The 18,422-nt window shown below is 46.8% G+C and overlaps 1 protein-coding gene across 1 annotated transcript in view; it reads right to left on the bottom strand.

The window, feature by feature from the left end:
• Positions 1–18,422, bottom strand: part of TMEM163 (transmembrane protein 163) — a 223,337-nt gene that overhangs the window by 32,593 nt on the left and 172,322 nt on the right. The window contains exon 5 of the mRNA XM_045559143.1: positions 12,340–12,436. Within this exon, the coding sequence (XP_045415099.1) occupies positions 12,340–12,436 (97 nt within the window). The remainder of the gene's footprint in view (positions 1–12,339; positions 12,437–18,422) is intronic.

Raw genomic sequence — 18,422 nt, 5'->3', positions numbered from 1 at the left:
CTCCTCATGACAGCTGCTATATTTAGCCTACTATTTACACTTTCTCCTCTTATCATACACTTTTTATTATTGTCTATTTATAGTATAATTTTTAGCAGTGAGGTCAACATCCCATGTGCTGAACATATGGGTCACAGACAGGAAAATAAAACCCCACTTCAGGCTGGGCATGGTGGCTCATGCCTGTAATCCCAGTGCTTTGGGAAACTCAGGTGGGAGGATCCTTGAGCCCAGGAGTTCAAGGCTGCAGTTAGCTATGACTGCACCACTGTACTCCAACCTGGGCAACAGAGTGAGACCGTATCTCTAAAAAATAAATAAATAAAATTTAACAACACCCTCACTTCACAGCAAATTAAACTATTTATCCTATATGGATCTTAGCAGGATTCTGATCTGGCACCACAATGTGAGGTCATTTGTGGCCAAGCACAGGTCCTGGATGCACTTGAACTTAATATATTTAAAGAGCACCTTGATCAGCACTAACATATCTTTATATAGCAAAACTAACACCAAAAGCAAGAGAATATTTCCACCACCCCTAAGTTTCCTTGTGATTTTGTAATAATTCCTCCCTCCCTCCGCCTCTATCCTCGGGCAACCGCTATCTACTTAGTCACTATAGATTAGTTTGTATCTAAAAATTTAAATAAATGGAGTCATACAGTACATGCTCCTTTTTGCATTGCTTCTGGTACCCACCTTAACTATCTTGAGATTTATCCGTGCTGCTGCTGCATGGGTCAGCAGTTCCTCTTTATTGCCAACTCGTATTTCGTTGTGTGAATGTACCACAATTTCTTTAGCCATCACCTGTTGATATATATTTCGGTGGTTTCCAGCTTTTGATGTTAGAAATAAAGCTACAATAAACATTTGCATCTGAGTCTTTATGTGGACGTGTATTTTCATTTCCCTTGGGTAAATACCTAAGGATGAGATGGTTAAGTCATGTGGTGAACAGATGTTTGACTTTTTAAGGAACCTCCAAATTGTTTTCCAAAGTGGTTGTAATCATTTAACTTCCTCACCATCAGTGTATAAGAGTTCCAGATACTCTACACATTTTTCAGTCTTTGAGGGTTTTTCTTCTTTTTTTTTTATTTTAGACATTCTAATGCAGCAGTACTTAACATTTTTGACACCAAGTACTGGGTTTCATGGAAGACAATTTTTCCACAGACTGGTGGTGGGGGGGTAGTTTTGGGACGATTCAAGCACATATTACGTTTATTGTGCATTTTATTTCTATTATTATTACATTGTAATATATAATGAAATAATTATGCAACTCACCATAATACAGAATCAGTGAGACCCCTCAGCTTGTTTCCTGTAACTAGATAGTCCCATCTCGGGGTGACGGGAGACAGTGACACCCGAAGCGTGTTGCTCATGTCCAGTCTACTCCATAGTCTCATTTTGGTTGCTGTCACTGCAGAAAATCCTGCTTCACAAAGATAGGATGTAGGAAATAGAAGCAAGCTTTTGAGTGCTTTTGTGGCAATCTCAGGATATTCCACCTTGACTTTAATCCAGAACATATGGAGATTTGAATTTGTCTCAAACAGACTTTTAAGGCCACCATCATTTGCGATCTCAAGCAGTTGATTCTCGTCGAGCACGGGCAAAGTTGATTCACCCGGCTTATTCACAAATGGGTCGCAGATCGATTCTTTCCCAGTTTGGGGGTCTTTTGTGGTTGGGAAGTAAGCTCAAACTCTTTTGAAGGCTGAGCTAGGTGATCATGCGCCAGCTGGGAGAAAGAAGGCCCCAGCTCAGTCTCTTTCAAAACCTCTGCTAGTGTTTGAAACATGTCAAAAATCCCAATGTTCCCTTGTTGTCCCCATAATTCCAGTTTGGCTTTGAACGAAGCCACTTTATCTGCTGACTTGAACACAGCTGTCATTCTTGCCTGAAGTGACAGATTGAGCTCGTTGAGCAGGTTGAATATGTCATACAAGTCAGCAAGGTTTGCACCCAATTCTGTGTCACTAAAATGTGCTATGATTGCTGGCTGTTTTTCTAAAAAGAAGTCTTAGGAGTGGCTCCCATAACTCAAAAACTCTGACCAGTGATCTACCTTTAGAAACCATCTCACTTCTCTGTATAAGAGAAGACGTGTGTGCTGTGTGTCCATTTCCTCACAGAGCTACACGAACAGACGTTGAATTAAAGGCATGTACTTTAATGTGGTTGATAATTTTAATCACATCCTGCAAAGCATTGTTTAGTTCAGGTGACATTTTCTGGCGAGCCAACATTTCTCCATAGATGTCACAGTGTGTAGACTCACATTCAGAAGCGACCTCCTGGACACAAATGGTGAAACCAGAAAGCCGTCCAGTCATGGCAGCTGTTCCATCAGTGCATATACCGACACAAAATGACCAATTCAGTTTTCCTGATATGTAATCATTCAAAGACTTGAATAGCTCTGCAGCTGTGGTGTTGGTTGGCAACAAAAGTGCACATAACATATCCTCAGGCACATCCTCCTGAAAAATATGTCGCACAAAAACAAGCATTGTTGCCTTGTTGTCAACATCAGTAGACTCATCAACCTGGATTGTGTACCACGGTGACTCATTAATCCTAACAATTGTGCCTCAATATCCTCTGCTATTTCATTAATTCATCTAGTTATGGTGCTGGCCAAAAGAGGAACACATGCCACCTTTTGAACTGTAGCCTCTCCTAAAAGCTCACGGCAAATGTCCTCAGCAGCAGTCAGGATCAGCTCTTCACCAATAGTAAAGGGCTTCTTAGCTTCAGCAATGCGGCTAGCCACTAAGAAGGATGCTCTCAGTGCAGACACACTTGATGAAGTGGTGGCCTTCAATAATTGCTTCTCATCTTTGTGTTTACGTTTTTTTCTTTTGATAAACTCCAAAGGCTTGTCTTTTAATGTGGGGTACTTGGTCTCCACGTGGCCAAGCAGTTTTAAAGGTTTCATGGCTTCATTGAATAGCCGGTCACCACATATTATACAAAGTGGGCTTGGAGAATGTGAATCACCTGTTGCAATGAACCCATAACTTAAGTAGGACTCTTGGTATTTTCTTTTAAATGCATCTTTCATTTTGTCGGTAGTCTTAGAGTCTTCTGCTCTCTCATCATTGGGTCTTTCCCCCTTTTCAAAGAAGCTCTCCAGTGACGTTGGTTTTTACTCATTTTTGTTAGGGTTAGCTTGTGGCCTTGCCAAAACTGTGACTGAGACAAGTGTGCAGTGCGGGAAAGAAGTGCAGACAGAAGTGGCAAATAAAATAATGGGCACATCACACGCGGACTAAAATAAGTATTGGATTCTGACTTAAAGCCTGCCACCAGATGCAGTTTACTTGTCACTTGCCACTCAATGATAGGGTTCTGATGTGAGTCTGCAAGCAATTGATTTATTATGGTCTCTGTGCAAACCTCTCTGCTAATGGTAATCTGTATTTGCAGCTGCTCCCCAGCACTAACATCACCACCTCAGATCATCAGGCATTAGATTCTCACAAGTAACACACAACCTAGATCCCTCGCATGTGCAGTTTACAGTAGGATTCGTGCTCCTGTGAGAATCTAATGCCACTGCTGATCTGACAGGAGGCAGAGCTCAGGCAGTGATGCCAGTGATGGGGAGTGGTTGTAAATATAGAACCTTCACTCACTCTCCCGCTGCTCACCTCTTGCTGTGTGGCCCAGTTACTAAGAGGCCACGGACTGGTAACAGTCCACAGCCCAGGGGGTAGGGACTACTGTTCTAATGGATATGGAGTGGTTTAATTTGTAATTCCCTGATGACTAATAATGTTAAGCATCTTTTCATGTGCTTATTAGCCATTCATTTATCTCCTATTGTGAATTTCTGTATAAATCTTTTGCCCATTTTCTTACTGGGTTGTTTGCCTTCTTATTCAACAATTCTTTATACATTCTGGATACAAGACCTTTGTCTGATATATGTTGTATCTGTGCTATCTTGTCATTCTCTTAATGATATCTTGGAAGAGCAAAGCGGTTTTTATTTTAATGAAGTCCAATTTTCAACGTTTTGATTCATGGTTCATGACTTTGGTGCCATATTTAAGAAATCTTTGTCTATCCCAAGGTTGCAACAATTTTTCTCTCTTTTTTTTTTCCCCCCTTCTAGAAGTTTTATAGTTTCAGGTTTTACATCGAGGCTTATGATCCATTTTGAGTTAATTTTTGCGTAAAGGTTGATGCCCATTTTTGTCCATACGGCTGTCCAGTTGACACAGCACCATTTGTTGAGGAGACCTTCTTTCCCCCACTGAATTACCTTGGCACCTTTGCTGAATACCTAGCTATGTGTAGGTCTATTTCTGAACCCTCTCTTCTCCCTGAACTCACTCAAACCAGTAATAATCCACTTTTATCTGCGCTCAGTTCTCTTCTGTTTCAAAGCTGGTAGGTTCTTGGCTCCAGGATGAATAAAGAGGCCAGTCTCGCTGAAGTCATGGAATTATTCTGTCTGAAGTAACAAGAGTGGGACACCACTGACAGTCTGACACCATGATTTCTGCCTTTCTCTGTGCAGTGCTGGGGAGATGGTGATGGCCAGATGCTGAGGACTTTGATCATGTATACTGTTTGTTTGGTTTTTTTTCTTTAAGTATTAGTTCAATACAACTCTCAAATTAGAGCTACACTACTTGAAGATGAACCTCTCTATTGCTGATGGTGCATCCAGGAATTAACAGGTTATTATATAAGAAGGAGACTACAGCAATATCTGCCTGAGCTGAGAAGAGCATCCGTGAAGGCATTTCCTGGACAGTTCAATGCAGCCTAACCTTCTAGACCTAGAGCCATGCAAGCTCCTTAGAAGTCTCTTCTCTATTCCAACAGCAATAATGTCGGCCAACATTCCTTCAACAGTTATATGCTAAGCACATCCCCTACATCTTTTTATTTTATGTTCTTAATAATCTCATAAAGAAGGTACCCTATTATTTCCATTTTACAAACAAAGAAGGTGGAGGCAGGAATTGAAGGATTAAACAACCTACAGAGTTGGGATCTCCCAGGCTTTAGCTCCCATATCCTTAACCCCAGTGCTACACGGCCTCAGAGCACTCACTCCTGCCGAGGGAACCTTTAGAAACTCACTCACCGTGGTACTTGCTTCAGAAGCCCCCAGGCAGACATGCTGACTGGGCGGGCAGCAACTCTAGGAAACTACTCACCTGGCCCCAAACTGGGCCTTGACTGCACTCCCCCACCATTCTCCCTCATTTCCTCCTCTTCAATGTTCCCTGCCTCCAAAGGGATGCCATGACCAATCTCCTGCCAGGACAGGCTGAGGGGAGGCAGGGTTTGGACCTGGGTGTCAAAAGGGATACAAAGGAAGGGATAAGCATCTTCAGCTAGAGCACTGGCAAGAGTGGCAGAGTCAGGGAGCGGGGCCTGAAAGTCAAGGCCTGGGAAGGAAGCAGCAGGCAGGCAGTGACTAGGAGATAACAGAAAAAGAAGGAACGAGTGTAGAAGCAAGATTTCCAAGGAGGGCAGCACACAGGAAGCTCAAAGCCTTAACTGTGGGGAGGGGAGAGGCCCTGAGTGGGCAGGAAGGACAGGGGAGAGGACAAACCGTAGCTTGTACTAAAGACAGGGCTGTGGGAAGAAGGGAGGTGTGGCTGTCTCTGTCCTCCTACAAGGCAAAATTCACTGAGAGCAAGAAAATAAACACCTGAAGAAGGTATAAATAACTCCTACCAACCCAAGATACAGGCCAAATGCTAAATACTTTGCATACTCAAAACCCTACAAATCCAAGAATCACAATGACCTCTGCAAGTAAGAAATCTTGGGAAAAGTTTTTTGGCTATGGACTTGCAAATTGTTAAACAAAACTAGCTGGGCACAGTGGCTCACACCTGAAATCTCAGCACTTTGGGAGACCAGGGCAGGAGGATTGCTTGAGGCCAGGTGTTTGAGACCAGCCTGGGCAACGGAGCAAGACCCTGTCTGTAAAACAAACAAACAAAAAATGACAGGAGGCCACTGTTTTGGACCAAGCTCCTGCACTAAGCCCAATAGAGCAGACCAGACCAAAGCAAAATGGAGCCACTCATGCTAAACATCACATAATCCAACTGAGACTTTAAAGAAACAGATGGATCTCCAAGTAGACTAGTTTTTCCCCAGAATAGAAGAGTCCAGTCTAACTAAGTTAGCATAATAAGGAAGTCCCCTCTGCTTTAACTCATGCAGAAAAGTAACCGGAAGTAACCTGATGTTAACCAATCGGCTTCTCTTCTACGGCTGTTTCCTCGCTCCTGCCTCCCTACACCCACTGTCCTGCCCTTGCCCGGTGGGAGCTCATTCTATTTTGTGGGGCTTAGGCTGCCCCAATTCATGAACCACGAATAAAACCCATTTTGCTCTACAACTAAATTTGTCGTAATATCATCTTTTGACAAAATCCAAATCTAAAATATCCCTGCCAAGTTTTATTTCCCATTTTGTTTGTGAGAGTGGAATACCATCTGAGGCTCTAGCAGGAACACCGTGGATGTCCAGACAGTCTGCAGCACCAGCCCAGCCTGCAAGAGTGACACGCCCGGCACCACGTGTTGCAGGGATGCTCCCACGAGAGGACGTGGCCACCCCGCCAGACACCACCGCCACCACCTCCAGGCACCGGAAACAAAACAGAGCTAATGACTAGCTGCCTGCAGGAAAATGAGTGACTGAGAGGGGCTCCCTTTTGGTGCTGGAGTGAAGCTGCTTAGTCCTAGCAGATGGGATGGAATTTGGGGCAAAAGTTTAGGGAGGAGATAGACAAGCGGGGCTGGGAAGGGCAATATTGCTACTCAAGGAAGAAGAAACTAACAAAATCTTGCTAGGCATCATTGCAGACTTACAACAAAAAGTCGTTTTCCTTTTCTTCCTTTTGCCTCCTCCTGCTTTGTGTTTTCCTCTCTTCCCTCCCTCCTTCTACTCAGAGACTCTTGTATAAACAGGAAGCAAAGACACGAGAGCGAACGCAGGCTCACACAGAACGTGTGGCCGTGGCCCGGCCTGGATGCACTCCTCCCGTGCCTGGTCCCTCTCATCTCCGGCCTTGCTAGCAACCACCCTTCCTTCAGATGTCACGCGCAGGGTCTGCTCCTCCCGGAAGGGCCTCGCACTCCCCCACCCCCGGCTGGACACAACAGCCTTCTCTGTGTGCTCATGTGATCGCCTCTAGTACAGCCCTTACCACCACGCAGTTAATGAGTCAGCTCAGGGGTCTCTCCCCAGCTGGGAGCTCCCTGGGAGCAGCAGCCACATCCTCTGAGAATTAAAGTGCTTTGCAGAGCAATGAGAACACTCTGGGCATTATCCCTATCGGACTTTGAATGCCCCGTGCCTCGGCAGAGGGTTGGTCTGGAGATGAGCAGACGCTCAAATAGCAACAGTTATTATCAGTAACAACATACGGCTGCGTATCATTTACTGCCAACGTGTGACTCTTCATTATTGTAACCATAATGGTAACCTATGTTATGGCTACATGGCCACTTAAGGAGATGGGGCCCAGACACTGGCCACGAGCTCAAGGTGAAGAAGTCACGACTACTCAGGGCAGAGGCAGCTAACGGGGTGGTCACGGATCAGGACACAGAGAGAAAGCTCAGGGTCAAAGATGGGACCTCCAGAACCACAGAATCAGAAATGACATATCATCTTGTTCCCTTCTAAAGCGTGCGACAGTTTCTAAAGCACCTCCACGTTCATCACTGACGGCTCACCCTGTCTGCGGTGGAGTAGGTGGTACTAGGCCCCGTTTACAAATGAGGAAACTTGCTCAGAGAGGAGGAGTGATTTGCTGAAAGTCACCTAGCCCACGAGGGGTGAGGTAGGCTCAGAGGTCAGGTCTTCCGACGGCTCGTCCAGTGTTCTCCAAGGGATTGGCCCAAAGTGAGCTGTGGCTGTCTGAAGTCCGAGAGAGAGCAACACCAGCTCTGCCCAGGGAACCAGGGCAGGAGCCCCAGAGGCCAGGGGGCCCCCCAAACCAAGCACAAGAGCAGCCACAACTGAACGTGTGGTGTCCACAGTCAGGGGGAGCCCAGGAGGCAGGGAGGCGGGGCTGGGGAGCCCAGCCTGAAATGACCTCGGTCATGAACCGGAACAACTCTGATGGGCACCTCAGCCTCACCGTGCAGGGCAGCTGCGGCCTCCACAGTAGCATCAACCTCCTAAATAACTGCCCATTCCATCCTCATCCTGAACCTCTGATGTAGGTGTCATCTCCGCTTTGCACGTGAGGAAGCCAGGGAGACAATGTGACGTGCCTGTGGCTTTGCAGTTGAGAGGAGGCAGAGGGACTGCACCGGGGACAGGTCTGCACACGCCCACCTCCCGGCCACAGGCTCAGCAGCTTCACTGCAGCACCACCTTCCACATGTCCCAGGCATCCCGTGACCCCCTCACCCCATGCTGTCCTACTGCAGCCCCAGCTGCTGCTCGGTTCACCTGCTTGTGGGTTTCCAGAGACAAGACAGTGGGGCCACATCCTGGTCGGCGGCACAGAGCAGAAAGGGCCCATGCAGAAAGGGGTGGAAGTGGCAGGAATAGCCAGGAATGCTGGGGACCCTCCCTGTGGGACAGCCCGTGGCAGCACTGCCCTCGGGGAGTGTGAGGAGAAGAGACAGGAGGGCCAAACCCCAACACCAGTGGGCAGCAGGGCCCTCGAGGCCCACAGCACCTGGGCCACGATATCCCTGGACAACGAGAGCAGGGTTCCAGTCCAGACTCTGCCACCACCAGGTTGACAACCTCGGAAAGATCAGTACAGCTTTAGAGCTCCCAGGTTCTGGTGAAAAGCAGCACGCCACCTGTCCAGGGTGCGGCTGGCGGGGATAAGGACGGGAAGAGCGTGGTGCTCCTTTTAAAGCAACCCGTATTAGCCACTCCACGACGTGTACCTCTATCAAAACATTACGCTGTACACCATAAAGGTATACAACTTTTACTTGTCAATTAAAAAAATAAAAATAAATTTAGAAAACAGGTGTAGTTGGTGAGGCAGACAGAAGGTAAGTAGTGTCATGGATTGCTGGAACCTGCTCACTCAGGTTTAAAACCTTTCTTTCCAATGAAATAACATCTTTTGCAGCAACTTGGATGGAACTGGAGACCATTATCCTAAAGGAAGTATCTCAGGAATGGAAAAACAAACACCGCGTGTTTGGGAGCTAAACGATGGGTACAAACGGGCACAAAGAGATGCAAAGGACATTGGAAACCAGGAAGGGGGGAGGGTGGGAGCCTGGCGGGTATGACAAACAGTATTCTGGGGATGGGCACAATAAAAGCCCGACTTAAGCATTACACAGGCTATCCATGTAACACAAACATTTGCACCCCCTTAATATTTTGACATTTAAAACTAAACAAATAAAACTTTTCATTCTTGCTAAAATAAATAAATAGCCAGCAACCCATCTGCACAAGGCTAGTGCAAGCGCTACTACATTTGTGGCACTGCCCACTCTCCTCCCAACTTGCAGAACTAAAGCCCATTCAAGCATTTCAGAGAAGGCTCTTTAGAACCTGTTTCATTAACCGTCCAAGGCGACCGACGGCAGGGTGTGAGGGAGCAGGCTCATGCCATCTGCTCACGAGGCCCTCCGCCGGGCTGGCCTGATTTCTCCAGCAAAACCCCGAGGGGCAGGCAACACCAGCAAGGCTCATGGCCAAGAGACTTCACGGTTGGGAAATTCCTAACTGCACAGTCCTCTTATTCAAAACTTATCCATTCTTGCAATTATTTCCACTCTGAGAACCATGCAGCTGAATTAAGAAGGCTGCTGTGGGAAGGAAGATGCCACTTCTGACAGAATCTATGGTCACAGCTGGACAGAAAGCCCACAGAAAATGCAGTTCTGCAGTTCAGGGTATGGGTGGGTGCAACTCAGAGCTAAGTCTACGGTATCACGGCCCTAAAGAGCAACCTCCCTGGTCTCACCCGGATGCTACACGCACAGCCTGGTTTCCACCAGCAGTAGCAGCACTCCCCAGGAGCAGCCCAGCGGCACGCTGTGTGTGACCTGCATGAAATGATCCACCCACTCCCCACCAGAGCAGTCAAATGTTTTAAATTAGTTGTCCATTTATTTCACATTAAACATAGGTTTCTACTTTTTCTTGAAACCTCGGGAGATCTGACAAGGAGTCCTCCACGTGGTGCACATCCGGCATGACAATTCCCGCATCTGGGCACATACTCACTCTCTGGTTGCCACAGACCCGGCCCATCTCTCCCATTTTTGTTTCAGGACAGGCTTCTGCAGGCATTTGAGTTTGTGACTCCTAATTTAGATGAGGCTTTGTGGACGAAGGCTCATTTTGAATCACAGCAGGCCAGGGATCGGGGCCCGGCTTCCGCCTGCCGTCTTCTGCCAACTTCTAGGGCAGAGCAAGGGAACCAGGAGACCCAGGACGGAACCACCGTGGGCTGTGACCCTGCAAGGCTGACCTGGCCTCTGTGCCGCTCAGCCGGTTAGAGGGCCTCCCCCTCTGGAGATGGGAGCTCACCCAGCTTGAAAGCTCCTCTGAAGTCTTAAAAAACACGAAATACAACCAACAAAACCACTTTATACCTTTTTGGAATTCTGACGAGATGACCGTCAATAGGTGTGGTTTTTAAATCCCAAACCAGAACTGATAACAGAAGTAGTAGGCACGAGTTCTCTAAGGACAGGGATAGTCCTGGTACAACCATGGAGCTCTTCACCCTCTCTGAACCCCACATTAGGCATTTATACCGTGAGGTGGGATTTCAGTCAGGGAGCTGCTTCTCAGAAGAGTTATTTGCGCCATGGGATAGTAAGAATTTGTCCCCAGCCAGAAGTGGTTCAGCTATCAAGAGAAAAACAAGGAGGCCCTCTACAAGGGCCTGTGAGCACAGTTATCTATTCCACACCAAGGTAGTCCTGCCAGAAATTAATTTTTAATGCCCAAATAAATTAATGCGTCAACTGGCACGGTGCTGAAAATTCCCACCCATACACATTTCTCAGAGTTGAGGCACATTTCCTCTCCCTGTAAAATGCAGAGATGTTTCCTGACATCTACCATGTATAATCATACTCGGCGCCTTCATGTCTTCCCTAAGATTCAGATTCTGGCAGGGTGGGACACAGGCGAGCAAGTCTGGGGGGAAAAAGGATGGAAGAGTCCAAGACACTGGGCAACCGGGGGGGATCAGGGTGAGACTACGGTAATTAGGAGATGAAGAGCACAGAGGTGCAATAACAGGAATATCTTCTTGAACTCTCTCTTCCGAAAAAGACTAAATGCCATAAATAGGTACATTCCTATCCCGGTATTGATCTTCCCCCGTCACTGAGATATGACAGAATAATCTTCTGGCCAACTGCAGGGATAAATTACAGTTAAGATCCTGGTGAATTATTAAAGGGAAGGCTTTAATCTCAGTTTTACAGGGTGCAGCAAAACAACTTAAAGCAGCCACTGTAATGCCTCTACTAAATGCAGGAGAATGTCTCACTTCATATTCATCTTTTCTATAAAAACACATATCCACACACATACAAATACATCACCCTAAAAAGGATTAATTTATTTTTTTAAAAGTGAAATTGAAGGTCTAATCATTTTGGCCTTACATTAGGTGGAAGATGTAGCCAAGTGCAAATCAAATCACATCCTAAGAGAAGAGCCTGTATTTTGCATTCAAATTGCTGCTGCAACTTATATACAGGGAATTATTGTAATGGCAGCATCTTCCTCCCTTGTAACCAAATCAGCTGCCTTCTATGAAGACTGCATGGTAGAAGATTGTAAAAAATATTTCTCTTCTCAGAATTCATAATGGGGCCGGGGGAAAGGATCAGAGTGTGGGTAACGACTCTCACCTAGAGGACAAAGCAGTCAAAGACATATTTTAATAAGAAATTGTGTCCTCCAGTTTCCATATCCAAATGTCAGTTGTGCCAGAAAACTCAACGTAAACAGATTTATGTATTGAATTGAAGTGCAAACGAAAAAATAGTTCATATTTCAACAATCATTGAATGGACACAGAACAACAGATGCAAGCAACATGGATTGGATCACTCTGCTTCACAAAAATAACCCCATTTCTCTTTACAAAATGGACATCTTGCTTTTAAAATTCTCAAACGACCTAAGGAGAGGGACACAGGTCCCAGTACTTGCCCAGTCATTTGCATTCCTGCAAGGAGATCTTCTGGACCCCCAAAACATTGTCTGTTCTCTCTCAACCTGCCCAACTCCCCCAGATAAACCTTCAGTGAGAGGCAGGGCAAGGGGCTGGCACTGCCAGGAAGGATTATGAAAGAAGAAGAAGGACCTTACCACTTCTGGGAGCAGCCTAGTTGAGAGGTCATGGATGGCTTTGACCACTATACATATGGATGACAGAAGGAATATCACCCCCAAGATGACACAGGCTCTGCAAAAAACAAAACATTGAGAATCTTAACTGGGAGAGCTCCACACTGCCAAAGAGTCAGCACAGTCAACAGTGACGAGGACACAACCTGGGAGTGGACTCAACTGAAAGCTGCCACACCCCCAGGGTGACCACCCGCAGTCCCAGGATTGACACTAAGTCACCTCTAGGAAAATACAGTTCAGGGTGTTATCACCAAAGTCAACCTCATGGGAAAGAGACTCACCACCCTGCATCACCTCACAGCATCCCATGAATACTGGTGTGGAAGGGTCTTCATGGCCATGAAATCCGCCCCCACCTCCTGGCCTGGCAAACACAATATTTCATTCCTGCTCAAGCCAGAAGGTGCAGAGTTTAATAGCAAAAAGCAGAGGGTCTGGCATGAGACGTGCCAAGCTCTGCCATTTAACTGGATGCATGATCTTGATCAAGGAACTGAACTTCTCTTAGCCTCAATTCCCTCATCTTTCAAATGGGAATAATATTTCCCACCTAAAGATGACATGAGATGATACTCAAAGTATTAATGTTGCATAAACAAAGGAAAAGTCTACGCCGGGTGTCTCTTTTGGATATGATATGATAGACACCTTTGGATTTTCCCAAAGATAAGGAGGAGGAGTGATTAGGTAATGACAAAAAAAATGGAGAGATTCTAAAAAGAAGAAATGAGGGGAAAGAAGGAAGGATGAGGTCACCCAAGACACCCGGCACAGGAGGCAGCGGGAGCAGGTTGGGGATGAGGCTGGGGTGAAACAGGCAGATACATGGCTGGGGACGGGAGCTGGGGGAGGGCAAGGAAGTATGTGGGACTCGGGGCACAGGAAAAGCCCTCTGACAACCCAGACACGACAACTCTCAGGAGAAAGAAAGATGGAAAGTCCAGGGAAACATGAGGAAATGAGGATACTAACACAGGGGTCAAACTACCAAATAAAAATGAAGAGGGAGAGAAAGAAGAATACAAGAATGACCACAGTTAGGTCCCAGCCTGAAACCTCCACCATTTAGCAGCTTCCTCAGCCTTCTTCCCCAGCTAGCAAATGAAGTCCCTTTTCATCATCCATCCTGGATTCCTTTCTCTGGACTAACAGCACGGCTCCAAATTGCTCACCTAACTCAAATGGCCCCTGCTCATACACCTGTGGAGAGAAATGACCCCCCAAATTTATGAGTCAGGAATAAAAGCAGGGAAACAAGGCTGCTTGGAGTCCACTCAGTAGACTTCTGATCCACACTCTTAGGTTTTACCTTTTCAAAAACACAAAGAAGGAATCATTGCAGGTTAGGGCAAAACACACAAAAAAACAGAGATGGAGGGAGAAGGAATGAATGGGTTAGGGACCTTGGCATGGACTTGAGCAAATGAACATACACACGGATGATGGAAGGAATATCACCCTCAAGATGACATAGGCTCTGCAAAAAATATGGGTGAGCTCCACATGGCCAAAGAGTTGGCACAATCGACGGTGACAAGGACACAGCCTGGGAGAGGACTCAACTGGAAGCTGCCATATCCCCAGGGTGACCACCCACAGTCCTAGGGTTGACACTAAGTCACCTTTAGGAGAATATAGTTCAGGGTTTTATCACCAAAGTGAACCTCCAGGGAAAGAGACTCACCACCTTGCATAACCTCATAGCGTCCCATCCATGCTGTGAGCAGTATGGCACCACCATCCTATAATTCTGGAAATAAGTACACGCTGCCACAGCTAACATGACACAGTGCACCCGGGGCAGGTAACCACAGTCCTAAGAGGGCAATCAGGGACAAAAGGGGGCCACAGCCGGGAGAGAGTCATGGGGGAGTGAAGTGTGCCTATTGGAGGGCCCTTCCGTGACCACATACTGGAGCAAGAGTGGGTGTTCCAGGGCTACGGGAATCGATGCTCCCAAAGCAACTGGCTCCTGAGGACCAGCTGTGCGGGTTGGAAGACAGCTATGGGCCAGCAGCACTTGGAGTAACCATTTTTACCTGTGTGCAAATGAGCCATGGGAGGTCCCATTGCAGAAAGAGAGCCTAAAGTCAAGATAGGCCTCCAAGGTCAGTTTCACAGTGTAGTTTTTTCCTCCATTCTCAAAACGCCTGAGTGACTCACAGAGAGTATCTATCTCTTTGATTGACCCTTTTAGGTAAATCAGCCACCAACTCAGCACTTTCCAGTCCTCACAGCACACTGTACCCACCTGGGGAATTTTGTTTTTAAAGTTGCCTGGGGACCACTCCAGTTCAATTTTATCAGAATCTCCAGGGGTGTGTGTGTGAACCCAGGCCTCTGGCATTTGTTTAAAAGCTCCCCAGGCAGTTCCAATGTGCTAGGGTTGAAAACGTCTAGCCTAGACCCAGGTGAGGGCCTGTCCCTAGGAAGCATCCACTGTGGGGTACAAGCTGGGAGAGAGGCAGGGAGGGAAGGGACGTCTCAGCTGGGGAGGAGGGAATGGGTCCCTAAGAGGCCCTTACTGCATTTGTTCACTGACCAGCTTTCTCTCCCTGAAAAACGAGTGGGACAGCCACCACTTGTGTGCTAGATGCTACAGGCAATTTGTCACCACATCCTCAAGGGAGCTTCTGGTCTCTATACTACCGTGGGGGACAAGGGGAACAAATGTCTGCACTTCCTCTGCTTCTCTCGGACAGGGAATGTGGTGAGCTACAGGACTGTACCTCTCTCCAGGTCCCTGCAGGCCTGCCGCAGTAATGCACAAAAGGTGTCTACATTCCTAAGGAGATACGTGCAACGGATGCAATGGCCTGTGAGAGAAATCCAGTTGTACAGGCAGTAGGTTTCTTAGGCCAAACTAAAATGATTGCCGGTGGGCTTCCGCCGGCCTTTTGGGGAGGCATGAGTCAGTTCACTTGTGTAACCAAGGTGTTATCTCCTATGTGAACCCATGTGATCACGCTTTCCCATGGCATGTTGCCATTATTGTTCTGAGCCATATATAAGTGCTCGCCATGTTCTTTGCCATGCTCCAGCCACGGCTGCATCCCCCCGGACAGTAAAGAACATGTCTCATCTCCCCGCTGCCACCCGTCTCTTCTTTCAACTCCCGGAAGCCTGCCCCGGTGCACTCGCTAGCCACGGAGCCCGCTCCCAACATGGCCCTGTTATGTAATTTTGTGCTTACATATCTGTAATCAAAACTACACCATAAATTCCTAAGGGCACGACCTTATTTTTTTATTTCTGTGTCTATAATAGCAAGAAGCAGGTGCTCCAGTGCACCTGAAGAGTGGATATAGTCATCAACCGATTAATTAAACACTAACCGATCCGTAAGTTTCATCCCACGGAATCTAAGGTGGCACCAACCCTTCTTGCCTGGAAGGCGGAAGGAACACCTCAGCCAGATTCCCATGGAACAGCCCACATTGTAAAGCAATGCTGAAATAAAATGAAAATCAAAAGGAATTTGTGATTTGATTTATTAAAGTTGAATAACCCAGAACCATAACCCTATTTTCTTCACCGATATACCTATGGATATGCTCAAAAATATTTTAAAAACTCATTTTCACCTTCTTTTAAATGTGTTGCAAATTCAAAAACCGCAGTCACCCTTCCTTCCACCCTGCTGGGAGCCTGTGTGCTGGAGTCACTCCACCAGCCTAAGGCAGCTATTATTAGCACAAGGTGCAATGCTATATTTAACGCTTTATTAATAATATATTTATTGTGTTTACACAGCAGCTTTCTCCTCGGGCACTCAGAGTTCCACATATCAGCTCGTCAATCCCTCGGAGGCCACTCACCAGACCCAGGCTTTTGTTTCTCTGCTATTGTGTGTATGGGGATGGGGGCAAGTGTGTTTCATAAACACAAGTGGTCAAAATCGGGGGAGTCAAGGAATTGGAGCCTTGCCCAAGGTCACCCAAGGTCACCCAAGGAGTGTGAAGTCCACCCAGAAATAGAACCCCACGCAGGTGACTCCGTCCCAGCGGCCAGCCCCGTCAACCATTTGGCCACTCTGGACAGTCACATGCTCGCACCCCGACTGACGCCCTGGGATGGCAGAGGTCTCCAGGATGCGGTGAAGACCTGAGTCAGGAGCAGACACTGCAGATGTGACGGCCTCTGCATCTGTGAGTGTGAGCCGCCACCAGGTCTGGGCGGCCGGACGGGGTGGTGGCCAAGGGTGACTGCCCCGTCAGCACTCCATGGCCTCCACCTGGAGAGGCTGGCCCAGCAAGTGGAGAGGGCTTTGCAGAGCCAGGTCAACAGAAAGAACGTAGACGACTCCTCCCTCCTGTCCAAACCACCGAAGAAGAGAACTTTATGAGTCAGAAAGAGGCAAATGAACTACTCTGCCTCCAAGGTATCCTCCCATCAACTTAGGCTGACACAGAGTTGAAATTCCCAGGGGACCAGTGGTCAGCTCCCTTCATTTGTGTTGTAATAAGCCCTCCAGGTGATTCCGATGCACACTCACGTTTAAGAACCACTGAATTAAGATATATTTAATGTCTAAAAGAAAGCTAGTAAAATCCAAACAAATGGTTAAAGCCACTTTAAAGAAATGATTAGAATTGGTTAAAGCCACTCCTCACTCCGTCTCCTAAAGGCTACAAATTACTAATTGTGCACAGCACTGTAAATCTCTGAACAACCTAGAAGCAAGTACTAATTTTTGCCTCTGAAACTACAAGGGCAAAACCTACTGTCAGACGTTCACATCCAAAATGATGTCAGCTTGAAAGTTTGTCCCCTTGTCAATTGTTGCTTTAAAGGCCTGTGGCTTACATTAATAAAGCCAGAGCCCTAGCATACCAATTCTAAGTTACTTCCCATCAAATCAAAAAAACCAAGCAAGAGAAATTTCTCCAATCCCCCTCTAATTTACAGCAGACTTAAAACACAAAGTTACCCTAGCGCTTAACCAAGTCAGTCCAAGAGTTTAAAGTGTAATGTTTTATTTATCATCTTTCATCCTGGTCTTCAAAGCATTTGTAATCTGGGACATTGTTCCAATGTGATGCAAGTAATGAAAAATGAAAGAGTCAAGTGGTGTGATCGCACAACACAGTACTTACGGACACACAACTTCTAATGTTGGTTTTTTTCCAGCTAGGCCCTCTTTCCCTCCATGTGTTCTGCCATTTCAGATAAAGCCACAAACTGAAATCAGTTTGGAGGCAGGATAAAAGGATGGAGAAAGTGAGCAACGAATGGATGTGAGCCATTCTGTTCTCTATGATGGCCATGCCAAACAGCGCCATTGACTCCGCCCCTCCCTCATCCCATCACCGCCAACCCCTCTTTCCTCCCATACTTCAGGAGCTCCTGCCCTTCTCACATTCTCACCCATCCTCATCTCCCTTCCCTGGCTCTAGACCTATATCACCTCTCTCCTCTGCATTAACTTCATCCACCTGCTGCACTGTGACTAGACTGTGGACAGGACGAGGCTGACTCGGACCAGGGATGGTCACTCAGGCCGGACCTCTCCAGGCAGCTGGGCCATTCCCTCTCCACGGTTAGGCCATGCATCTCCTCACCACACAACCCCTAAAACCTCTCCTTTATCACCAAAGGGCCCTTTGCTTCTAGCTGTAATAATACACCAGCTGAACAGAACCCAACCAATTGAAATCCCACTTAGGTAGGACTTTATTCCTGGCTTCAACTTCAGGGACAAAAGTCAACATGAGCAATCTGTTAAACAATCAAACCATAAGCAGAGCAGTCCCATAGCATTTTCTGCGATGCTGGAAGTGTTCTATTCTGTGCTGCTCAATATGGTAGCCACTAGCCACCTGTGGCTATTGAACACTTCAAATGTGGCCAGTGCAACTGCAGAAATGAAATTTCAGTTCTGACTACTTGTGATTAAAATTCAAATGCCCACATGCGGTTAGTGGCTGCCATACTGAACAGTGCAGCTCTAATGGTTGGGCTGAAAACATAGAGGCTTGCCAAAGGGGTCACAGCCCACAAGCCACTCCTCAAGATTGGGTACGTTTATGTGGGCTAAAGGG

This window comes from Lemur catta, chromosome 8, assembly GCF_020740605.2.
Source record: "Lemur catta isolate mLemCat1 chromosome 8, mLemCat1.pri, whole genome shotgun sequence".
Classification (NCBI taxonomy): domain Eukaryota; kingdom Metazoa; phylum Chordata; class Mammalia; order Primates; family Lemuridae; genus Lemur; species Lemur catta.
Note: the sequence above shows the minus strand (reverse complement) of the source record. Positions and strands in the feature narration are given on the sequence as shown.